Source organism: Natator depressus, chromosome 21 (genome assembly GCF_965152275.1).
Source record: "Natator depressus isolate rNatDep1 chromosome 21, rNatDep2.hap1, whole genome shotgun sequence".
Classification (NCBI taxonomy): Eukaryota; Metazoa; Chordata; order Testudines; family Cheloniidae; genus Natator; species Natator depressus.
Window position 1 is genome coordinate 1 of NC_134254.1, and position 24,542 is coordinate 24,542.

Consider the following 24,542-nt stretch of genomic DNA (forward strand, 5'->3'; position numbering starts at 1 on the left):
GCACCCCTGCTCTAACCCTCTACACCCCACTCCCCTCCCAGACCTGGGGAGGGAACCCAGGAGTCCTGGCTCCCAGCCGCACCCCTGCTCTAACCCTCTACACCCCACTCCCCTCCCAGAGCTGGGGAGAGAACCCAGGAGTCCTGGCTCCCAGCCCCCCCCCCCTGCTCTAACCCACCAGCCCCCACTCCCCTCCCAGAGCTGGGAGAGACCCCAGGAGTCCTGGCTCCCAGCCCCCCCCGCCCCCCCCGGCTCTAACCCTCTACACTCCACTCCCCTCCCAGAGCTGGGGAGAGACCCCAGGAGTCCTGGCTCCCAGCCCCGCTCTAACCAGTAGACCCCATTCCCCTCCCAGACCTGGGGAGGGAACCCAGGAGTCCTGGCTCCCAGCCGCACCCCTGCTCTAACCCTCTACACCCCACTCCCCTCCCAGAGCTGGGGAGAGAACCCAGGAGTCCTGGCTCCCAGCCCCCCCCCCCCTGCTCTAACCCACCAGCCCACACTCCCCTCCCAGAGCTGGGAGAGACCCCAGGAGTCCTGGCTCCCAGCCCCCCCCGCCCCCCCCGGCTCTAACCCTCTACACTCCACTCCCCTCCCAGAGCTGGGGAGAGACCCCAGGAGTCCTGGCTCCCAGCCCCACTCTAACCAGTAGACCCCATTCCCCTCCCAGACCTGGGGAGGGAACCCAGGAGTCCTGGCTCCCAGCCGCACCCCTGCTCTAACCCTCTACACCCCACTCCCCTCCCAGAGCTGGGGAGAGAACCCAGGAGTCCTGGCTCCCAGCCCCCTCCCCCTGCTCTAACCCACCAGCCCCCACTCCCCTCCCAGAGCTGGGAGAGACCCCAGGAGTCCTGGCTCCCAGCCCCGCTCTAACCAGTAGACCCCATTCCCCTCCCAGACCTGGGGAGGGAACCCAGGAGTCCTGGCTCCCAGCCGCACCCCTGCTCTAACCCTCTACACCCCACTCCCCTCCCAGAGCTGGGGAGAGAACCCAGGAGTCCTGGCTCCCAGCCCCCCCCCCCTGCTCTAACCCACCAGCCCCCACTCCCCTCCCAGAGCTGGGAGAGACCCCAGGAGTCCTGGCTCCCAGCCCCCCCCGCCCCTAACCCTCTACACTCCACTCCCCTCCCAGAGCTGGGGAGAGACCCCAGGAGTCCTGGCTCCCAGCCCCGCTCTAACCAGTAGACCCCATTCCCCTCCCAGACCTGGGGAGGGAACCCAGGAGTCCTGGCTCCCAGCCGCACCCCGGCTCTAACTCTCTACACCCCACTCCCCTCCCAGAGCTGGGGAGAGAACCCAGGAGTCCTGGCTCCCAGCCCCCCGGCTCTAACCCTCTATGCCCCACTCCCCTCCTAGTATCTGGGACATCTCACAGAACTCCCTACCCTGGGCCCCAGCCATTGTCCAAACTTCCTCCCCAGCTCCCCCCCAGGTGTAAGAGGGACCCGCCCAGCCCCACCTGCACCCTTCAAATTTCACAGCTCCAGGAACTGCCGCAGTTGTTCTGCCACCAGCAAACACCAGGTAAGGAGGCTGCTGGCACCTGGCCCAGCCCTCAGGGGCTGCGGGCCAAGGACCCCGGCTCAGCTTCAGTCTGCTGGCAGGGGCTGCGGGTCGGGAGTGAGGGGCACCGGCAGAGCTGGGGGGGAGCCTAGGGCCGGCCTAGCAGGGGGCTGCGGGTCGGGAGTGAGGGGCACCGGCAGAGCTGGGGGGGAGCCTAGGGCCGGCCTAGCAGGGGGCTGCAGGTCGGGAGTGAGGGGCACCGGCAGAGCTTTGGGGGGCAGGGCTGGGCCGGCCTAGCAGGGGCTGCGGGTCGGGAGTGAGGGGCACTAGCAAATCTGGGGAAAACCCAAGGCTGGGGGGGCAGCAGGTCGGGAGTGAGGGGCACCGGCAGAGCTTTGGGGGGCAGGGCTGGGCCAGCCTAGCAGGGGGCTGCAGGTCGGGAGTGAGGGGCACCGGCAGAGCTGGGCAGGGGTCTCTTGGGGCAGGGCCTCAGGACTCTGGGACATTCGCCTGCTTTTCAGTTTCGGTCGCAGCCTCGGGTTTCTGTCTCGGTTTGATTCGTTAGCTCAGCTGCCTGAACCCCACATCATGGCCTGGCAAGAGCACAACCCCTGTTCGTCCAGTGCCCCTCACTCCCGACCCGCAGCCCCCGCTCCCCCAGCCCCGGGCTCCCCTCCCCAAAATTGCAGTAAAGATCCTCCAGTCATTGTTTGTTTGCCCCGGGGTGTGACCTCCCCACATGCCCCCGCACCTCCGTCACCGCCGGGCGTTTCCCCCCTGCCCAGACCTGCCGGGGGGGCCCTGGGGGCTGGAGAATCGCCAAGAGCTGAATCAGGAGCTGGGCTGCTCAGGGGAGTGCCGGGGGGGTGGGGTTCAGCCTCTTGTCCCCAGCTCCACAATCTGTCCCTGCCCTGGCCGGTGTCCCCTCAGCCCCCGTGTTCCCCTCTTCCCCGGGCTCGGAGGGGGGGCTCTCCCTGGCTCAGGCAGCTGGGGCTCGGTTGGCTGCACCCCTTAGGTGACTGGGGAGGGTTTGGGGGGTCCAGTCCGGGCTGACACCCCCGTGTGCCCCCAGGCTGCACCATGGCCTATCAGGCGGAGACCGTGCAGCCCGGCCGGGTGCAAACCAGCTACTCCTATGGCACCTCCAGCGCCTGGAGCTCCGGGACGTGCGACTGCTTCGCAGACATGGGCGTGTGTGAGTGAGGGGGGGCCCAGCGGGGTTGGGGGGATGTCAGGGGAGGGGGGTTCCCAGGGGGGGCTGTGGGGAGGCTGGGGGGGTTCTGAGGTGGGGATGTCAGGGGAGGGGTTCCCAGTGGAGGTTATGGGGAGACTCGGGGGTGGGTTCCCAGTTTTTAGCTCTGTAATCCCCCCCCCACAGGTCTCTGCGGTACCTTTGTGCCCTGCATCCTGGCCTCCCAGGTGTCCCAGGACTTCGGCGAGTCCTGCCTCCTGCCCTGCCTGCCGGGCACCCTGCTGGCCCTGCGCACGGGGGTACGGGAACGGTACCACATCAAGGTGAGGCCGGGGGGGACCGGGGGCAGTTTCCAACCAGAGCCGGGTTTCTCCACCCCAGCGCGCTCCCCCTCAAGCTAAGTGTGGCCTCTCCAGCCAGGGCCCCCAGAGCCATGGCCAACACCCCAGCCCTGCAAGGGGCCCAGCCCCCACCTGCCCCCTCCCCACTCGGCCAGCGGCACCGACCTGGTGAGGAGTAAAACCTCCTGCCCCGGATGGAGCCAGCCTGGGCACGTCTGCCCATCGCCCGGCCATTGCTAGCTGAACAGTGCCAATGCTGGGGACGTGGGGCTGAGCCCTGTGTGCTCAGGCTGGTAACCGAAGAGGGAAACTGAGTCACACGTAAGCGGCAGGAAAGATCAACGCCGTCGCTCCCCCGTGTCGGTGCAGAGCTGGACAAATTCCAACTCGAAAGATGGTGAAAATTCCTCCCCAGGTGGGGAACCAGCCACTGGGACAACTCCCACGGGGCTGGGCTGGGTTCTCCGGCGCTGGGGCGGGGGGCGGAGGGGGGGTTGGCTGGTTTTTCCCAATGCTGGGATTTCTTTTCCCACTTCTCACCCCCCCCACCCCCTGTGGCGAGGTCCGTGACCAGGGCCTGTGTGAGGCCGGGCGCTAGTTGGTGACGTTCATAACGACTTCATGCCAACGCTGGCTCTTCCAGGCACGTCTGGCTTATAGCCTATAAATCTGTGCCCAGAGGGGCCCCCCTGCCCCGCTAACCCCTCTCTCCCCACAGGGCAGTATCTGCGACGACTGGCTCGTCATGGCCTGCTGTGGGCCCTGCGGCCTTTGCCAGCTGTCCCGGGAGCTGTTGCACCGGAGATGAGGGGCCAGGGGACCCCCGGCTCCGGCTAGAGGGCTCTGAACTGTTGCTGCAGCTGGAAGAAAATCTCTTGCCCCCCTCTCCCCTGCCTGGGGAGGAGTCCAGGGACAGTGGAGGAGCCCCTGCCCCAGCCCCAAACCCCCTAAATAAATAACCTCCCAAACTCTTTGCAGTAGCCTGTTTTTATTAGTGGGGCCCCACACGCTGCATCCTCGGGAGCGGTGGGAGGATGTGGCCCAGGGGGGATGAAAAATATTAGATAAATAACTACAGCGCGCCACATGGGGAGAGTTAAGGGTACAGGCGCTCACACACCGAGGGGGCAGTTAAGGGTACAGGCACTGATGAGCTGCCAAAATCTTAACATCGGGTTCCCTCCTCACCCCCCGAGGGGGTCGTTGCCCACCCCCGCCCCCGGGGACTCCTGCTCCATCCAACCTCCCCGCGTTCCTTGACACCCCCCCCCGGACCCCTGCCCCATCCACCCCCCTCCCCTGTCCCATGACTGCCCCCAGAACCGGGCAGGAGGGTCTCGTGGGCCACCGTAGTGGGTGCCCATCCCGCCCCTAAGAGCCAGAGGGACCTGCCCGGGGGCGAAGTGAGGACTCCTGGCGGTGCTTACCTGGGGCAGCTCCCAGGAAGCCTCCGGCAGGTCCCTCCAGCTCCTAGGGGCAGGGGAGCGTAGCTGGGGGGGAGCCGGGGGAGCGGCTGCTCCCCCCACTGATCACATCAAAAATGGTGCCTTAGGCACCGACTCCCTGGGTGCTCCGGGGCTGGAGCCCCCACGGCAAAAATTTGGTGGGCGCAGAGCCTCCACCGGCAGCTCCCCGCCCCGCGCCCGGCCCCAGCTCACCTCCACTCGGCCTCTGCCCCTGAACGCGCCGCCCCGCCCTGCTTCTCCGCCCCCCCCCCCGGGAATCAGATCTTCGGCGGGAATCCCGGGGGGGGGCTGAGAAACAGGTGGCAGCTTTGCGCTCAGGCCGAGGGAGGCGGAGGGGAGCTGGGGGGGTTCCCCTGCGGGCCCCCCCCCAGGTTACGTGCTGCGGTGTGGGTGGCCCTCCTCGCGCCCACCGCCCACCCGCTCCAGCTCCCCTCCGCCTCCCTGGGCCTGAGCGTGAAGCCGCTGCCCGCTTCTCAGCCCCCCCCCCCTCCCCGGCTTCCCGTGCGAACGGCTGGTCTGCGGGAAGCCGGGCGGGGGCGGGGGAGAAGCAGAGCGGGCGGCGGAGGGGGAGTGGAGGTGAGCTGGGGCCGGGGGTGGGGCGGGGGGCTGCCGGTGGGGGCTCTGCACCCACCAAATTTTCCCCGTGGGGGCTCCAGAGCTGGGGCACCCGTGGAGCCGGTGCCTAAGGCGCCACTTTGGGCGGTTAAATTTCGAAGCCCTCACGGGACAACCGGCTCTAAAAGGGCTTCTACATTTAACAACCGGTTCGGGCTTCAGCTCACCATTGAGTACAGGTGAACGCAGATGGGGGGGGAGTTAAGGATACAGGCACACCCACCGGCGTGGAGGAAAGGGTACAGGCGCCCAGACACCGGCGGCAGAGTTACGGGTACGAGCGCATTGAGGGGAGAGTTAAGGGTACAGGCACACAAAACAGGGGGCAGTTAGGGGAGAGTTAAGGGTACAGGTGCACGCACACAGGAAGGGGGCAAGTTAAGGGTACAGGCACACACACTGGGGGGAGGTGAGGGTCCATGTGCACGGACACAGGAAGTTCAGGGAACAGGTGCACCCCCAGGGGGAGGTAAGGCTACAGGCACACACAGACTGGGAGGAGAGTTAAGGGTACAAGCGCACACACGCACGGGGCTCGCTAGGGGGGAAGCCGCGCCCTCACAGATGGTGCTGCAGGTTTTTGCCAGGCAATGGGCACATCTGGATTTTTTAAGGGCCGACAAGGTCCCAGGTGCGAAGCCACTGTCGGTGGGCTGGGGCCGTAGGACGTGCCATGGACCCTGGGACTTGTTCGTGGCCCCTCCTGCTGCAGCCAGACCCTTATGGGCAGGCAATTAAGTGGTGACATTGCTATAGATGGGGTGCAGGGGGGCTCACGCTGGCTGCTCTAATGGTCCCTTCTGGCCTTCTCTATGGGAGGAGGCAGAGGGGTTGGGGGGGTCTCTGCCCCCCTGCTCCTGTACAGCTTGGGCAGACACATGTGGCCCCAGGGACCATCCCGCATTTGGGTGGGGGGCGGGCGGCTACGCAAGGGGCTGTCCAGGGAAGCAGAAGCCAGATGCAGGTTCTGCACCCACACATCAGTGAGAGCAGGGAATGGGGGGCTGGGGCCAGTTATGGGGGTCCAGGCTGCTGGCCCCTCCCCCCATCTACCTGCAGCTTGGCAGGGAAAGTTGAGAGCTAACTGTCAAAACGGTGCCCGTTTATTTGCATACATGCAAATGAGGCTATTAAATAATTTGCATAAGAGCCGTTCCAATAAAGGAAGGGGTTGATACCCCCCCACTCCGAAGCCCTCTAACCTCCCTCCTGCCCCCCAGCACTGCGCCCCATAGCCCCGTGCGGGGGGGGCGCTCTGAGCCCCCCCATGGCCGCCCCAGGCCCCATAGCTCGTCCCCGAGACCACGCCCCGTATCGCCCCAGCATAGCCCTGGAGGGGCCTACACCCCCACACCCCATGGGCCCTTCCTGCAGAGTGGGGGGGAGGGGAGCTGGACTCCACCTCCCACAAGCCTTTGCTGCCCGGACTCCATTTCCCGGCATGCACCGCTCCCCCGCCCCAAGTTCCGCTTTGCCCCCCGCCCCCCAGGCCCGCTTGCCACGTCGAGGCGGCGGGCGCCCGGCCGCGCTGGACCAGGGCAGGTGAGGGGCAGCCGTCGCCATGGCAACCCGGGATGCAGAAGTCCCGCATCCCTCCTGCATCCTCCCCCCGCCCCGGGCGCCCCATTCCCCTCCCCCAGCCAGCCAGCACCCGGGGGTGGCGGTGGGGGGTCCGGTGCCTGGTCTCACGTCCTGCCCCCCCTCTCTCCGCAGCCCCCGGGCGCCGAGCACCATGGCCGGGAAAGCCGGCTCGGAGCATCCCTTCACCCCGCCCGCCGAGCACGAGGCTGCGGGACCCCTCGGCACCAAGTAGGGAGCTGCGACCGCCCCAGCGGGGCGATAGGGGGCGCCGTGGGGCAGGGAGCGGGGCGGCGGCTTCAGTGGAAGTGCCATGGGGCAGGGTGTGTGGTGCGGGCGCCGTGGGGCGGGGAGCGGGGCTGGCGGCTCAGTAGGGGGCGCCGTGGGGCAGGGAGCGGGGCTGGCGGCTCAGTAGGGGGCGCCGTGGGGCGGGGAGCGGGGCTGGCGGCTCAGTAGGGGTTGCCGTGGGGCAGGGACCAGGGCTGGGGGCTCAGTAGGGGGCGCTGTGGGGCGGGGAGCGGGGCTGGCGGCTCAGTAGGGGCCGCCGTGGGGCAGGGAGCGGGGCTGGGGGCTCAGTAGGGGCTGCCGTGGGGCAGGGACCAGGGCTGGAGGCTCAATAGGGGGCGCCGTGGGGCGGGGAGCGGATCTGGCGGCTCAGTAGGGGGAGCCGTGGGGCGGGGAGCGGGGCTGGGGGCTCAGTAGGGGCTGCCGTGGGGCGGGGAGCGGGGCTGGCGGCTCAGTAGTGTGCGCCGTGGGGCGGGGAGCGGGGCTGGCGGCTCAGTAGGGGGCGCCGTGGGGCGGGGAGCGGGGCTGGGGGCTCAGTAGGGGCCGCCGTGGGGCGGGGAGCGGGGCTGGCGGCTCAGTAGGGGGAGCCGTGGGGTGGGGAGCGGGGCTGGGGGCTCAGTAGGGGCCGCCGTGGGGCGGGGAGCGGGGCTGGCGGCTCAGTAGGGGGCGCCGTGGGGCGGGGAGCGGGGCTGGCGGCTCAGTAGTGTGCGCCGTGGGGCGGGGAGCGGGGCTGGCGGCTCAGTAGGGAGCGCCGTGGGGCGGGGAGCGGGGCTGGGGGCTCAGTAGGGGGCGCCGTGGGGCGGGGAGCGGGGCTGGCGGCTCAGTAGGGAGCGCCGTGGGGCGGGGAGCGGGGCTGGCGGCTCAGTAGGGGGCGCCGTGGGGCAGGGAGCGGGGCTGGGGGCTCAGTAGGGGCCGCCGTGGGGCGGGGAGCGGGGCTGGCGGCTCAGTAGGGTGTGTGGTGGGGGCGCCATGGGGGGCGCTCTGGCTCTCAGGGGTCCCATCTCTCCCCCCCGCCCCAGGATCTCCATCCCGGCCCTGCTGCCCCAGGGCCCCGCCAAGAAGTGGCTGGAGCAGCGTCGGGCCACCCTGCGCCCCTGGGCCACCTTCGCCGACCAGCGCCGGTTCGGGAAGCCCCGGAACTTGGGGGAGCTCTGCCAGCGCCTGGCGCGGAACGTGGAGTATTTCCAGAGCAACTACGTCCTCGTCTTCCTGGGCCTCATCCTCTACTGCCTGTGAGCCGGGGGCAGCGGGCGGGGCAGGTGGGGCAGGGGCAGGGGGGCAGGGCAGGTGGACAAGGGCCCAGGGGCAGGGGCAGGTAGACCAGGGGCAGGGGGCAGGTGGATGGAGGGCAGGTGGACCGGGGGCAGGTGGACAGGGGCGGCAGGTGGACCAGGGCCCGGGGCCAGGGGCAGGGGGGCAGTGGGTGGGGCGCAGGGGGGCAGGGCAGGTGGACCAGGGGCAGGGGGCAGTGGATGGGGCGCAGGGGGGCAGGGCAGGTGGACCAGGGCCCAGGGGCAGGGGGCAGGTGGATGGAGGGCAGGTGGACCAGGGCCCAGGGGCAGGGGGAGGGGCAGGTGGACTAGGGGCAGGTGGACAGGGGTGGCATGTGGACCAGGGGCAGGGGGGCAGTGGATGGGGCGCAGGGGGGCGGGGCAGGTGGACCAGTGGCAGGGGGCAGTGGATGGGGTGCGGGGGGGCGGGGCAGGTGGACCAGGGCCCAGGGACGCTGGCGGCAGGTGGAAGGGGGCCGGGGGGGGGCCCCTGGAATCGGCTGGTTCTGCAAAGGCTGCCGGGGGGGGCTGAGCCTGGGGGCGGGGGGCTCTCGGATGGGCAGGCAAGAGCTGGGGACATGACAGTGATGGGGGGGGTGAAACGAGGGAACATGGGTAAGCCGGGGGGGACAGCGTATGGAGGCTATGGCCCCCCCAACCTTCTGCCCTTCCCCCCCAGGATCACCTCCCCCCTGCTCCTCGTGGCGCTGGCTGTCTTCTTCGGGGCCTGTTACCTCATCTACCTGCGAACCCAGCAGTCCCGCCTGGTGCTGTTCGGTGAGTGGGGGCCCGGGCCCGCCCCTTTGGGGGCGCCAGCTGCCATCTGGCCCCAGGGTGGGGGGCTGGCTTGTGGGGGCGGGGCCCGCCCCTCTGGGGGCGCCAGCTGCCATCCGGCCCCAGGGCAGGGGGCTGGCTTGCGGGGGCCCAGAGCCCGTCCCCTCCAGGGGGCGCTGGCTCCCATCCGGCCCCAGGGCAGGGGGCTGGCTTGCGGGGGCCCAGAGCCCGTCCCCTCCAGGGGGCGCTGGCTCCCATCCGGCCCCAGGGTGGGGGGCTGGCTTGGGGGGACTGTCTAGGCTCCCCCTCAGCCCCCCTTTCTCTCTCTCCCCCCCAGGCCGGGAGCTCAGCACGGCTCACCAGTACGGCCTGGCTGGGGGCGTCTCCTTCCCCTTCTTCTGGCTGGCGGGGGCCGGATCTGCCGTCTTCTGGGTGCTGGGTGAGTGACCCCCTCCCCCGCTCCGGGGTGTAACCCCAACCCCTCCCCTCTTCCCAGCCCCCATCAGGGGCTGCCTGTGGAGGCTTGTCTGGGGGCCGCTTGGGGCACAGACCCTGCAGAAAGAGCTCAGTGTGGGGGAGGGGAGACACCCCCCCCGTGGGCTGTTCCTCTCCAGGCAGTCGGGGGGTCAGTGGGGGAGGTTTGGGGGGCAGATTGACTGGGGGTGCGGGGTGCAGCAGAGGGAGGGGGATTTAGGGGCAGCTGGGGGGGGAGGAGGGGGGGTTGGGGGGCACTGGGGAGGGCTGGTGGCAGAGGGGCTACGGAACTGGGGTGCAGAGCAGGAGGGGCTGAGGAGCTGAGATGCAACAGCAGGAGGAGAGGGGCTGGAAATCTGGGCCATATATGGGGTGCAGTGGGGGAGGGGAGGCGGAGCTGGGGGCAGCTGGGGTCTATGGGGGGCAGCGGGGGAGGGCAGGCGGAGCTGGGGGTCTATGGCGGGCAGTGGGGGGACGGTGTCGCTGTCTCTCTGATACCCCCGTCTCTCTGTCGCCCCCGGCAGGTGCCACCCTGGTGGTGATCGGCTCCCACGCTGCCTTCCATGAGCTGGAGTCAGGGGAGGCTGACGAGCTGCAGATGGAGCCCGTGTGATGGGGGTTCTGGGGCCCCCTTGCCAGCCCCTCTTCTGGCAGCACCTGCTGGGGTTCTGGGGCCCCCTTGCCAGACCCCCTTCTGGCAGCACCCCCTGGGGGGGCAGGGATCCCCCAGATCATGGTCACTCTTTGCTGCCATTTCTACCAACCTCTCAGACATCCCCCCGCCCTGGATCCCCCCACTTCTCCCTTTCTGGGCTCCCCTCTTCTGGAGTTCCACCTGATTCCCCCATTGTAGGGGTCCTGCTCCGGACCAGGGTGTCGCTTTCACGGTCCCCCGTTTCCTCACACTGTCAATTTGACCCTGGGCTTCCCGCAGTGCTGCCCGGGCTGGGGTCACCCCGCCCCCCATTTCACCCCCAGGAGTGACTCTGTGTCTGTGTCTTTCCCCATTAAAGGCAGTGTTGGGGAGTGGAGCTGGCTGCCATGTGGGGTTGGGAGTGCACGCGGGGGGCAGCAAATGGGTCCCCCTGCGCCCGTCCAGTGCCCCCAAGAGACCTGTCCCTCCCTCGGCTTTGGGGCCCCGGCCCCTGTGGAAACCCCCTGAACTGTCTTCAGAGCCGCGCGCAAACCCTGGGGCGTGGCCTGGGGGCTGGGCAGGTGGGGCTGGGCCTGAGGGCAGCGGGAGTGAGGGGCTGGGGGCAGTCGGGGGCACAAGAGGTTCCCCAGGTCCAGTCTGGCCCACTGAACCACGGTGACCCCTTCATTCCCCGGCCGGGGGTGCCTGTTACCCTGCTCGGCCGGCCGCACGGCCCCCCCACTACCCGTGTGGGCCCCCGACCAGCCACATGCATTGCAGCCAGGGAGACCCCCACAGATTCCCAGCCCCAGCCTTGCCCGCAGGAGCCGGCGCCACGTGCTCGTGGCGGAGCTGGGGGGACGTGGGGGGCCCCCGACGCGACCCTCAGACAGGCAGCCTGAGCGCACGATGCGGCGAGTTCTGCAGAGGGGCCAGGGGCCAGACCTGTGGGTGAGCGGGTGATTCCCAGGCCAGAGGGGCCCGCAGGGGGGCTCCTGACGTGGGAGGAGCCGTTCCGAGCGCGGGGACCGGCAGAGAGGGAGTTGCGGAAGTGCGGAGAGGGAGTGTCGGTCTTTGTTCGGTGGCGGGATTCGAGGTGTGGCGGTCGCTGGCGTCTTTCGCTGAGCCGAGCGCGGGGGTCTCGGGGGGAGGAAATGCCGTCGCTCCAGGCCCCCTGCAGTCAGACGGCGCTTGGGACGGTTCCGGGCGAGAGGCTGTTGGTACCCTGGAGAAGACGGGGATTAATCTGAGAACGGGAAGGTGGGTAAGGAACTGGAGACAGCAACGAGTCGCACTGAAAGGGGAACGGCCAGGCTGGAGGCAGGCAACTGGCGAAGCTCCTCGGGGATCCCTCTGGGACCAACCTTATTTCGCGTTTTCATTACTGACCTCGGCCCAAAGTGTGGGAATGGGCTAATCAAATTTGCAGATGGCACAAAGTGGGGAGGCATTGGCGGTGCGGGCGAGGACCGGAGTATTGCACAAGATGAGCTGGACAACCTTGTAAACTGGAGTAACAGAAACAGGCTGAGATTGAACAGGGGAAAGTCCTGCATTTAGGGACTAACAACAGGAGTGTTTTGCTCTAAGTGTGGCCGTGTCAGCTGGAGGGGCCGAGGAGGAGAAACACCTGGGCGTGTCGCTGATCAGGCTGACTCTGAGCTGTGATGTGATGTGGCCGTGAAAAGGGCTAATGCCGTCGGGGGTGCACCAGGCGCGGGATTTCCAGTGGGGACAGGGAGGTGTTCGTACGAGGCCCCGGGGAGACTCATCTGGAACAGTGGGTGCGGTGCTGGGCTCCCGTGTGTAAGGAGGATGAATTCCAGCTGGGACGGGCAGAGAAGGGCCACTAGGATGATCCCCGGACTGGAAAACCGACCTTGCGAGAGGAGAGCGAAGAGCTCGGCTGGTTTAGCCTGGCCGGGCGCAGGCTGCGGGGAGCTCGGCTCGCTCTCTGTAGATACATCAGAGGGATGAACGCCACGGGGGGAGAGGACAAAGAGATATAAACTGACCAACGAGTTTAGGCCTGGACTGAGGGAAGGTTCGGCCCGTCGGAGGAGGGACGTTCTGGAGCAGTGGGGAAAAAACCCCAACCTGGCTTCGGGACTGAGCATGACGAGCTGATGGCAGGGGTGGTGCGATGGCGTGTGGCCCATCAGCGGCTCCTGGAGCAAAGCTCCCCAAGGGCTGGGGATGGACGTGAGCTGGGGAGGGCTCTGCATTACCCCAGCGAATCCTTTCCCCCGTGGCCGGCTGGTGGGTCTCGCCCACACGCTCAGGGTCCAACTGGTCACCAAGCTTGGGACTGGGAAGGAATTCTGCCCCCGGAGAGATTGGCAGAGACCCCGGCGGGTTTTCACCTTCCTCTGCACTGGGGCCCGGGTCACTGGCAGGTTTAAACTCGTGTCCATGGGGAAGCGTCCGTCACCTGAGTCTGTAACCCGGGGGTTGGGGCCGTCCGTGACTCCGCCGGAGGTCGGGGTCCGGTGCCGGAGGTCGGGGGTGGGGGAGGTGCCAGGGGTCAGATGAGATGAGCGTCTCTAAGTGGCAATTATAACCCGACCCAGTGTCCCCGGAGTGACGTGCCCAGGGCTGCCAGGATGGGTTTGCGTGGCCGCTGGCCGGGCTCCACTTCAGTTCATTTTCTCTCTCCAGACAGGCCTGAGACCCCGGCTCCGCTCAGAGATTTCTAAGTCATCTGCCAAAACCCGAGAGTTTCCAGGTGCCTGAGCAGCCGCTGGAATCGTGGTTAAAGTTCTGCCCCCCCGCCATGAAATGGCACCCCTGTCAGGGCAGGCAGGGAATTCCCCCCCCATGCGCGGCCCCCTTGCTGTGACTAGAGCCGCCCCCGCAGCACACCTCTGGGTGCCCCCAGCCAGCCCCAGAAAGTCTGTCCAAGGGGAACGATCCTGCCCCAGCCTGGGTATCCCTGCTGCAGCTCCCCCCCCCCCCCGAGCCAGTCCGGGGGGCTAAGGGGAAACACGGAGCCCTGCGGTAACCCCGGGGCGACGGGTGCGGAGTGACTCCAGCCATGAGGCCTGGGCCCCGGGGCAGATCGAGGAATACCGGGCCAGCTGCTCCGCCGCGTGACCCAGTCTCCCTGCACGGGCCCGTACGTTTCACAGGCTCGTCCCCTTCCAGCCTGGGACCCCCTCACAGGCTCCCACCCCCGGGCTCTCTGGGCTCCGTAGGGCCCCTGGGAGGAATCCCCCATGCAACAGCCCTTCTTGGGGGTCCACTTGCTCTCTCAGGGTTTAAGCCCAGCACCTCCTGGGACCACACCTCCGAGTCCCCAGCAGCCTGGCTCTGCCGGGGCCCCCTCAGGGAGTCCCCTCGCTCTGGGCCCCCGGGGCTCCCACCCCCAGAGGGAGCAGCGCCCCCCCCCCGATCTCTAGCTGCAGGGACTCCCCGTCAGCGTCACACAGGAGGGTTATTGAAGATCTGGACCCAGCCCGGGCAGTTCTCGGGGACCTGGGGCCTGGCCAGTCTCAGCCCCAGCCAGCTCCCCATGGGCTGCGGCTGCTCCTTGTCCCCAGCCCAGCCCCCTAAATCTCCTCCCCCACCCACCCCTCCTCTGTCGTTTGTCTTCGGTCCCAGATAAACAGGTCACTTGGCTTCTCTCTTCTGTCCTTTGTTCCCCTCTGGCAGCCCATTGTGTCCTCCCCCAGCCAGAACCGGCTAGCTCCCAAGCTGGGCTGGGCCTCCCCGTCACCAGTTGCTGGGTCCCCCATCTCCAGGCCGGTGTCCTGGGTCCCGGCTGCTAGGCAAGGTCACACCTGGTCCCCTGCAGCAACAACCCCACCCCATCCCCGCGTTACCTGCACAGCTGTGACGAAGCGGGACTGTTCTTAATGTCTCCTCTGAACAGTGTGGGGGTGCCTCAGTTTCCCCTAGGCAGTTCTTAAGTATCTAGGGGGTGGGGTAAGGGTGTATGATCGTTGCAGAGCCCTAGAGGGCAGGTGTGTGCAGGGGTCTGGACACAGAGAATGGCCGACACCCTGTTTCCTGGCCACTGATGGCCTGGGCCCTTCCCCCCTGCAAGGTGAGAGCTAAAGGGTTGGAGAACAAAGGAATCAAGTGACCTCCTGGCCCGGGAAAGGGACAAAGCCCAGAGGAGGAGGGGCTGCAGGGAGTTTCAGTTTGGGGCTGGCTGGGGATGAGGAGTGAAGTGCAGATGGGGTTGTCTGGCTCACTGCCCCCCAGAATGGGGGTCCTGTTCTCTGCACCTACAAGCTCTGTTTTAGACCATGTTCCTGTCGTCTAATAAACCTTCTGTTTTCCTGGCTGGCTGAGAGTCACGTCTGACCGCGGAGTTGGGGGGCAGGACCCTCTGTCTTCCCCAGGACCCCGCCTGAGCGGACTCGCTGGGGGAAGCGCACGGAGGGGCAGAGGAGGCTGAATGCTCCGAGATCAGACCCAGGAAGGTGGGAGCCGGGGGAGCTGTGTGTCCTGCAGACAGGCTGCTCCCAGAGAGGAGACTTCTCCAGAGTCCTGCCTGGCTTCGTGGGGAGCAGGTCCAGAGCATCGCCCAGGGACTCGGTGACAACAGCACACAGGGAAACTGGGGCACACACAGTGTTCATGCAAAATACTAAGAAATGCCCCCACTTCGTCACACCCTGCAGTTCAGTTCCTTGAGTGGCGTCAATGGCCAGGGCAGAGCCGAAGGGGGAGCGAGGTAAAGTGGATGCTTCGACTGGGCTGCAGGTGCCAGGCCGTGGCTTGTGGCCCTGCGAGTTGAGCTGTCCCTCTGATGAAGTGAGCAGTTCCCGTTCGCGCTGTCCCATGGCTGCCTGGCTGGGGGCCCACGTGTGTTGCTGCAGGACTGGTTGGGACCTGCGTGGCTAAGGCTGGAAGGAGTCACCGCAACGTTACGCAGCCGACGCTTATAACCTCACCTAGACAGACTTTGCCAGGGCAGTGATGTTCAGCAGGGTGACGGAGCTGGGAGGATTGACCTGGGGATGGTGCGGGGGAGTTTTACCGGGACTGGCTGCATTGGTGCTGGATGTTGGTGGGATCTCAGGGGGGGCTTCACTGGAGGGACGATACCTGAGCCTGTCACCTGAGCCCAGGAGGGGGCTGGGGCCAGGTGACACCTTCTGCCCTGGGAAACTGGACAAAGGCTGGAGGAGACGGAGACTGTGGCTGGGGGAGATTGCTGGAGGGGGTTTCAGTTTGGAGCTGGCTGGGGAAATGGAGAAAGGCCCAGCACTGGGGTCTGGGCTCCCCACTCCCCAAGATGGACCTGACTGAGGGGTCCTGTTGTCTGTACCTACAAGCTCTGTTTTGGGCTGTGTTCCTGTCGTCTAATAAACCTTCTGTTTTACTGGCTGGCGGAGAGTCACGGTGAATCCCAGGAAGAGGGGTGCAGGGCGCTGACTCCCCCACACTCCGTGACAACTGGTGGTAGCGGTGGGATCTACTGCACCCCGTGAACGGCGCTTCTTGCAGTATGTGACCGGGGAGCAGTAAAACGAAGGGGGATTGACGAGGACCAGGCTGCTGAAGGCTCAGAGAGGAGCAGTTTCAGGGGGCGGTTAACCCCTGGGAGTGTGTGACCGGCGAGAAGGACTGTGCAGTAATGGGGTCCCCCCGGGGATTGCGGTGAGCAGTCTCAGGGGCGGAGGAGCCTGCGGCTTGGCCCTGGGAGAGAGAAGGACTGTTGCAGGAACGGGGTCCCCCTGGTGAGCGGTTCCAGGGGCGCAGAAGTTTGTTGCCCCCTGGAGAGAGGTGGTGACCTGGAGAAGGGCTGGCACACGAGGGGTTCTTCCTGGAAACCGCGGGGAGCTGAGAGCGCACAGGCCTGCGAGTCCACAGCCACTTGGGACAGCAGGAGGATGTATAGCCATCTCCTTATGAGGGACCTGGTCGGCCATGCAGGCAGAGGGGCCTGCGCGTAGGGAGGTCCACCAAAGAACAGCTGATTGCCCAGCTGGAGGAGGAGGATTGCTGGGAGGAGCTGGTCCCTGTCTGTCCCTGCTGGGATGCCAAGGGCACTCCGAGGCCCCTCCTCCCTATGCCTGGGGAGGGGCTGGAAGGAGCCCAGCAAATACCAGGGGGCACCATGACCCCCGCAGCCAGAAGGGGATCCTCACAGCGGAGAGTGACGGGGGACCCAGGACTGCAAGGAGCTTTGATATGTGCCTCCTGGCCCAGCAGTAGGAGGGGGAGGACATAGATAGCTTCCTGACGGCCTTTGAGAATGCCTGTCAGATGCACAGGGTTGACCCTGCAGACAGGCTCCGGTTTCTCACCTCCTTACTGGACCCCAAAGCCGTGGAGGTGTACAGCCGAATGACGGGGCGGAGGCAGGGGACTATGAACTGTTCAAACAGGCCCTGCTCCGTGAGTTTGGGCCGACTCCTCTGATGTACCGGAAAAGGTTCAGGAGTCAGTGTAAAACCCCTGAGGTCATGTGTCTGGACTGATCCTCCGCATGGAGGGTTATGTCCACAAGTGGGCGAATGAGGCCCGGGCAAAGGAGGACCTGGTTAAACTGATCGTACTGGAGCAACTGTATGAACAGTGTCCACCCGACCTGAGGCTGTGGTTGGGGGACAAAAAGCCAGAGAACCCCAGACTCCATGACAAGCAGATTACAAGTTTTCAAATGACAGGTTTCAGAGTAGCAGCCGTGTTAGTCTGTATTCGCAAAAAGAAAAGGAGGACTTGTGGCACCTTAGAGACTAACCAATTTATTTGAGCATGAGCTTTCGTGAGCTACAGCTCACTTCATCGGATGCATACTGTGGAAAGTGTAGACGATCTTTTTATATACACACAAAGCATGAAAAAATGGGTGTTTACCACTACAAAAGGTTTTCTCTCTCCCCACCCCACTGTTGGTAATAGCTTATCCAAAGTGACCACTCTCCCTACAATGTGCATGATAATCAAGGTGGGCCATTTCCAGCACAAATCCAGGTTTTCTCACCCCCCACCCCCCCAAACCCACTCTCCTGCTGGTAATAGCTTATCTAAAGTGACCACTCTCCTTACAATGTATATGATAATCAAGGTGGGCCATTTCCAGCACAAATCCAGGGTTTAACAAGAACGTCTGGGGGGGGGGGGGGAGGAAAAAACAAGGGGAAATAGGTTACCTTGCATAATGACTTAGCCACTCCCAGTCTCTATTCAAGCCTAAGTTAATTGTATCCAATTTGCAAATGAATTCCAATTCAGCAGTCTCTCGCTGGAGTCTGGTTTTGAAGCTTTTTTGTTGTAATATCGCAACTTTCATGTCTGTAATCGCGTGACCAGAGAGACTGAAGTGTTCTCCGACTGGTTTATGAATGTTATAATTCTTGACATCTGATTTGTGTCCATTTATTCTTTTACGTAGAGACTGTCCGGTTTGACCAATGTACATGGCAGAGGAGCATTGCTGGCACATGATGGCATATATCCCATTGGTGGATGTGTAGGTGAACGAGCCTCTGATAGTGTGGCTGATGTGATTAGGCCCTGTGATGGTGTCCCCTGAATAGATATGTGGACACAGTTGGCAACGGGCTTTGTTGCAAGGATAGGTTCCTGGGTTAGTGGTTCTGTTGTGTGGTATGTGGTTGCTGGTGAGTATTCGCTTCAGGTTGTGGGGCTGTCTGTAGGCAAGGACTGGCCTGTCTCCCAAGATTTGTGAGAGTGTTGGGTCATCCTTCAGGATAGGTTGTAGATCCTTGATGATGCTTTGGAGAGGTTTTAGTTGGGGGCTGAAGGTGACGGCTAGTGGCGTTCTGTTATTTTCTTTGTTGGGCCTGTCCTGTAGTAGGTGACTTCTGGGAACTCTTCTGGCTCTATCAATCTGTTTCTTCACTTCCGCAGGTGGGTATTGTAGTTGTAAGAATGCTTGATAGAGTTCTTGTAGGTGTTTGTCTCTGTCTGAGGGGTTGGAGCAAATGCAGTTGTATCGCAGAGCTTGGCTGTAGACGATGGATCGGGTGGTGTGGTCTGGGTGAAAGCTGGAGGCATGTAGGTAGGAATAGTGGTCAGTAGGTTTCCGGTATAGGGTGGTGTTGATGTGACCATCGTTTATTAGCACTGTAGTGTCCAGGAAGTGGATCTCTTGTGTGGACTGGACCAGGCTGAGGTTGATGGTGGGATGGAAATTGTTGAAATCATGGTGGAATTCCTCAAGGGCTTCTTTTCCATGGGTCCAGATGATGAAGATGTCATCAATATAGCGCAAGTAGAGTAGGGGCGTTAGGGGACGAGAGCTGAGGAAGCGTTGTTCTAAGTCAGCCATAAAAATGTTGGCATCCTGTGGGGCCATGCGGGTACCCATAGCAGTGCCGCTGGTCTGAAGGTATACATTGTCCCCAAATGTAAAATAGTTATGGGTGAGGACAAAGTCACAAAGTTCAGCCACCAGGTTAGCCGTGACATTATCGGGGATAGTGTTCCTGATGGCTTGTAGTCCATCTTTGTGTGGAATGTTGGTGTAGAGGGCTTCTACATCCATAGTGGCCAGGATGGTGTTTTCAGGAAGATCACCGATGGACTGTAGTTTCCTCAGGAAGTCAGTGGTGTCTCGAAGGTAGCTGGGAGTGCTGGTAGCGTAGGGCCTGAGGAGGGAGTCTACATAGCCAGATAATCCTGCTGTCAGGGTGCCAATGCCCGAGATGATGGGGCGTCCAGGATTTCCAGGTTTATGGATCTTGGGTAGCAGATAGAATATCCCAGGTCGGGGTTCCAGGGGTGTGTCTGTGCGGATTTGTTCTTGTGCTTTTTCAGGGAGTTTCTTGAGCAAATGGTGTAGTTTCTTTTGGTAACCCTCAGTGGGATCAGAGGGAAATGGCTTGTAGAAAGTGGTGTTGGAGAGCTGCCGAGCAGCCTCTTGTTCATATTCCGACCTATTCATGACGATGACAGCACCTCCTTTGTCAGCCTTTTTGATTATGATGTTAAGAGTGGTTTCTGAGGCTGTGGATGGCATTGTGTTCTGCACGGCTGAGGTTGTGGGGCAAGTGATGCTGCTTTTCCACAATTTCAGCCCGTGCACGTCGGCGGAAGCACTCTATGTAGAAGTGCAGTCTGCTGTTTCAACCTTCAGGAGGAGTCCACCTAGAATCCTCAGTTTTGTAGTGTTGATAGGAAGGTCTCTGTGGATTAGTATGTTGTTCAGAGGTGTGTTGGAAATATTCCTTGAGTCGGAGACGTCGAAAATAGGATTCTAGATCACCACAGAACTGTATCATGTTCATGGGGGTGGAGGGGCAGAAGGAGAGGCCCCGAGATAGGACAGATTCTTCTGCTGGGCTAAGAGTATAGTTGGATAGATTGACAACATTGCTGGGTGGGTTGAGGGAACCATTGCTGTGGCCTCTTGTGGCATGTAGTAGTTTAGATAGTTTAGTGTCCTTTTTCTTTTGTAGAGAAGCAAAGTGTGTGTTGTTAATGGCTTGTCTAGTTTTTGTAAAGTCCAGCCAGGAGCCAGCTGTGAACTGTCCTCTTTCCCCAACTCCCAAAGCCTTTGAACAAGCAGTTACGGGAAAAAAAACCCTCCTCCCCATCATGAGCTTGTGTGAAAAACTCATGTCCCCAAAAACCGTCTCCTTGGACTAGAAAATGTTCCTCATTCCATCACTAGTGTTCCCTACCCACCCAATTAAAATTGTTTCTCTTCCATATAAACAGGAAGTAGCCCTCCTCCCATAACCACATTTATCCCCAGCCTTTAAGTGCCGTACATGCCATCAATAGTAACCTGTCTGAACATAAAATGCCCCAAGTCCCATCAAGGGTGTATTCCGTGAAAAACAAGCAACACCCCAAATCCACTGTATACTGTCCCCCACAGAAACAAGAAATAACCCACATACCAATCAAAGTGACCCCCAGTGACGTTCCCCAGGCTAGAACCTGAACCGCTCAACTCCTGTGTCCCTTTAACTCTGCTTTGCTAGTGAAAAGCAGCCTCTCCACACTCTGCTCAAACACATACATGAACATGTACAGTCGCTCCCAGCTGCTCATGAACAATGTACAGGGTGACATACACACATTTTCAGTCCTGGCCTTGGACCCCAGAAATGTGCATCTTTAACTGTCCAGCACACTACTGCACAGAAGCAGCTCATTATTAGTCCATCACATCATCAAAGGAAATGATGATGCCCAAGCCTTCGTCAACCTAAGTAGAGATTCCCCGAATACATCGACCACAACACACTGCTTCGACGCAACACAATGCAACGAGTTGATTAACTAGGAAAATATCACTTACGAGGATAAAATCACAAACCAATTCTGAATTTTATGGCCTTACACATTTTATTTCTTTTGTAACCAATTCCTAAACATCACCAAGCTAAATACCATTTCAAAGCCAAAACATTTCTCACCCAACAGCTTTCATACTAACTGGAAAGACTTCCAGCCACGACCGCCCTCCCCACAGTTCAGTGATGCTCCTATTGTCCTTCAAGCGATCTTGTTGCCATGACTACAGACTGAGGAGGACAGCTAATGATGAGGTCGCTGTCTCTTATTTTTGGGTCCTCCTCCTCTCTTTGAGAAATATCCCTGACTGGGGTGCAGACAATCCATCACTGGCATAACTGAAATGGGAAGGATCTGTCACGTGAACTATACATTTCTTATTCGCACCTTCTGTGCTCATGAAGTTTGAGACATCTTTGGGGATCACATGCAAATCCTTTGTTTACAGTCACCCCTGATCACAAATAGTTGCTTCGGTACTTTATAGTTTTCTAACACCTGTGGTCAGTCCTTTGTTGACATTGAGCAGCTCCTCTGTGGACATTCCCCAGAACCACAACATATTTCAGTGACAAACAACTAGTAAAATATCACATCTTTACCCAGTGTTGTTCCACGCATTGTCCCAAGGACAACTATCGACATTTTTCAAATGATACCTCGCAAACCACACTTTGTATATAACATATCCATATAACAGTGGTGAATATGGGGGTACAGGGTGTTACATAGGATACAATATTCCCCCAAAAAACAACTAGATTTCTACAAGTGATTTGACCAGGGGCTTGGATTAGATGACCTCCTGAAGTCTCTTCCAACCCTAATCTTCTATGATTCTAAGTCAATAGCGGCCTTCAAAACAGAAAATGGCCCACATACCCTCAATAATGTTCTCCCTAAAGCATGAAACACTCTGCCTTCTGTCACTGCCTTGGTTCCAGGGGTGGGTGGCCATGGTAAATCCCTCATCCCATTACTAGTGTCGCTCTCACAAAACCAGCAACATCTGTTCAATAGCATCCCCCGCTTTCAAATCACGATGGCCACCATATTGTGTTACGACCATTTCCCCCAAACAAACAAAGGTCCCCGTGCCTTGCCAATTCAGTTCATCTAAAATAGGCAGTGTCCCACAGCCTCATTCCCATTTTTGAAAGACACACTGAGCCTGTGCTGCCACAGAATCAAGCCCCCATCCTCTACTCAATATGAGTCACATCTTTGGATCTAGGACAGAGGTGGGCAAACTACGGCCCGTGGGACCGTCCTGCCCGGCCCCTGAGCTCCTGGCCCACGACACTCGCTCCCGGCCCCTCCCTCGCAGCCTCAGCTCACTGCTCCACCGGTGCAATGCTCTGGGCAGGGGGGCTGCGAGCTCCTGGGACAGCACAGCTGCACAGCCCGGCCTGACCCAGTCTCTGTGCCGTGCAGCGCGGCTGCCTCTCCTGGTGCAGCCGCGCAGCCAGCCACCGGTGCTCCAGGCAGCGCGGTCAGAAGGCACGGAGGACTGTCAGGGGGTGAGAAGCAAGGGGGGTCGGATAGGGGTCGGGCCATACCTGACTGTTTGGGGAGGCACAGCTTCCCCTAACTGGCCCTCCAGACAATTTCAGAAATCCGATGCGGCCCTCAGGCCAAAAAGGTTGCCCGTCCCTGATCAAGGAGCTAGAACCAAGGCAGGGTAACTGAGACAAGAGGAGTTATGTGAATTTTGATGATATAAACTAGCCCACACACTTGAAAACTCTACAATTGAATCCAAATTTTGTGAAATAATTACTTGAAAAATACAAAAAAAACAAAATGCATCCAAACCAAAAAGCACAGAAATTGAAACAGATAGTTGTTAAGTTTGTGTTGTGTAGCCACTCAAAGTCCCCTTTTCAAAAAGGCAACATTGATTGCAGTTTTTTATGCTCTCAACCACTTTTTTCTTGGTGTGGAAAAAAATTAGTTCTTTCATTTACTTGTGAATCGTGGCATGCTAAGACTACAATTGGAAAGCAAATTGTGAGAGTCCTTTTGCTTAAACAAATTGAAGGGTTAACCATTTTAATTTATTTTTTCATATGTTAAATGCTTGCTTGTTTTTCTTTTGTTTATTTTACGGTGTGTAATTTTTATAACTGGTAAAATTTAGTAACCCTAAAATGTTTTAAAATGTGATTAAGGTTTACTGCAAAAGCATTAAAAACCCAAACTTTACTTGCTTAACCACATGGCTTTCAAGTTAGCTTAAATCAGAACTGATATTACACTACTGTTTTGTTAGCTACCTATAATTTGTCACATGACCTACAAGGATAGTTACAGAACCACACTTCTGTGTGTTGGTTTCATAATGATATTTTTCTTTCATGCACTGTTATTTTAGCATTGGGTTATTATTATTATTTTTTCCACTTTTTTCCTGTTAATGGCTTTTGGGTGTAGGAAACGGCTAGTAACTTCAAAAAGTGGTCCCAAAAACATCAGCTGACTGCTGATGGTTAAAAAAAAAAACACCTCAAAAATTCCACAAGGATAAATTATGATGCCAAATAAGCAAGTTTAACCATCGGTGCATAACATGTTAATAGTCTGTATGAATATGCAGCTTTAAATATACAAGCGGCGAAACAAATGATGATCTTTACCCATTTTCAGTTTACAGCCAAAAATATCTAATAAAAGCTGATGCGCTGCTAAACATCTTACAACTTAATATCAGTTTTTAGTTTCTTTATAGCTACACATAAATTATGTCTCCACTTTGATAGCTTAATGACCTCAAATCTACAATGTTTCTTGGAATTTTCTACTATTTACTCAAATCAAATTTGGAAAGTCAAAGTTTAAAGAAAGAAGCTTTGCATGCCTTAAATTATAATGAAGCACCCTGATTGGAGAACTGTTACACAAATTGTGACTCAAAGCCATAATGATTAGATTATGTTTTCTTTTCTACAAAAAGCAAAATTTGTTTAATACATGTTTATTACATATATTATGTTTTCGCTCATACGGCTCTCCAGATATGGTTGACACAATTTTAAAGGTTGAATCGGGTTTGTGTATCATCTTTGATATCTGTAGAGACCAGGCATTTTACAAGGTGAAGGTGGGACAGATTTGTTAGTAATGGTCAAGTATACCTCCAATCCCCTCATCAAGAATAAGCAAACCTCAAAGACACAAAAATAGACCCTAAGTAAAAAGAACAACAACAACTGATATAAGACAGATACAGCCAGTGGAAATGAGAGCAGGGAACACACGTGCTTGGAACCAAACAAATCAAAGCTAGCTTAAGCGGGCAAAGTAAAAATGAATTTCCCTTGCATAAATCACAGTGAGTCAAAAGTATAAGGAGAGAGGAAAAATCACCTCTCTCCTCCGCTCTTCTCCACTCATAGCAACAACACCACCTAAAGAAACACAACTGGTGGATGGGTCCTAGCCTGGAGGCCTCTGGACAGTACAGACTGTGAAGAGCATATGGTAAGAAAAAGCTTAGCTTTGAATCCATTTAACTTGCTAAGTTAGGTATTACTTTGCATTTTATCTTATTTTCTTTTTAACCAGTTCTCACTTTCATGCCTCAGCACTTGTAATCATTTAAAACAGAGGATCTCAAACATTTTGGCCGGGACCCCCTTTGAAAATATTGCAGGCTGCGACAACCTCCCTCCCCATATCGTGCCACCCTTACTTATGTGCTGCCTTCAGAGCTGGGCAGTCAGAGAGCAGCAGCTGCTGACCTGGCATGGCATGGTACTGCCACCCGTACTTCTGCACTGCCGCTGGCAGAGGTGCTGCCTTCGCAGCTGGGCACCCAGCTAGCAGCCCCCACTCGCCAGCACCCCAGCTCTAAAGGCAGAGCACAAGGTAGACTGGAAATGCCGCAACCCCCCTTTTCATCAGGACCCCCAGTTGGAGAACCGCTGACTTTTAACTACAGAAAGAAAGATTAACAATAAAACAATTGTATTAGCTAACCAGTGCATTTGGGACCTTCTACTTGAGATAACATGGCTTGTGCAAATCATTTTCTATTAATGAAACAACAGCCTTTATATGAGCTCACACCGTCCACTCACGTCCCGGGCAGTACAAGATGCACATTGCGGGGGGTGGGGGAAGTCTGAGACTGGGAATTTGCTGCTCTTCTTCTGCAGCGTAACATGTGCGTGGCTGGTTGCC

The 24,542-nt window shown here is 59.8% G+C and overlaps 2 protein-coding genes across 2 annotated transcripts; both read left to right on the forward strand.

The window, feature by feature from the left end:
* Positions 1-2,583: 2,583 nt before the first annotated feature.
* On the forward strand, positions 2,584-3,891 carry LOC141975740 (cornifelin homolog A-like). Its single transcript, XM_074936348.1, has 3 exons — positions 2,584-2,698; positions 2,882-3,018; positions 3,755-3,891. Exons 1-3 carry the CDS (start codon positions 2,584-2,586, stop codon positions 3,842-3,844), a joined length of 342 nt encoding a protein of 113 aa, XP_074792449.1. The 3' UTR covers positions 3,845-3,891.
* A 2,667-nt stretch (positions 3,892-6,558) lies between these two features.
* LOC141975807 (prenylated Rab acceptor protein 1-like) lies at positions 6,559-17,057 on the forward strand. Its single transcript, XM_074936469.1, has 6 exons — positions 6,559-6,659; positions 6,831-6,926; positions 8,000-8,212; positions 8,931-9,028; positions 9,363-9,464; positions 10,024-17,057. The coding sequence occupies exons 1-6, from the start codon at positions 6,559-6,561 to the stop codon at positions 10,110-10,112; spliced, it is 699 nt and encodes a 232-aa protein (XP_074792570.1). The 3' UTR covers positions 10,113-17,057.
* Positions 17,058-24,542: the final 7,485 nt, after the last annotated feature.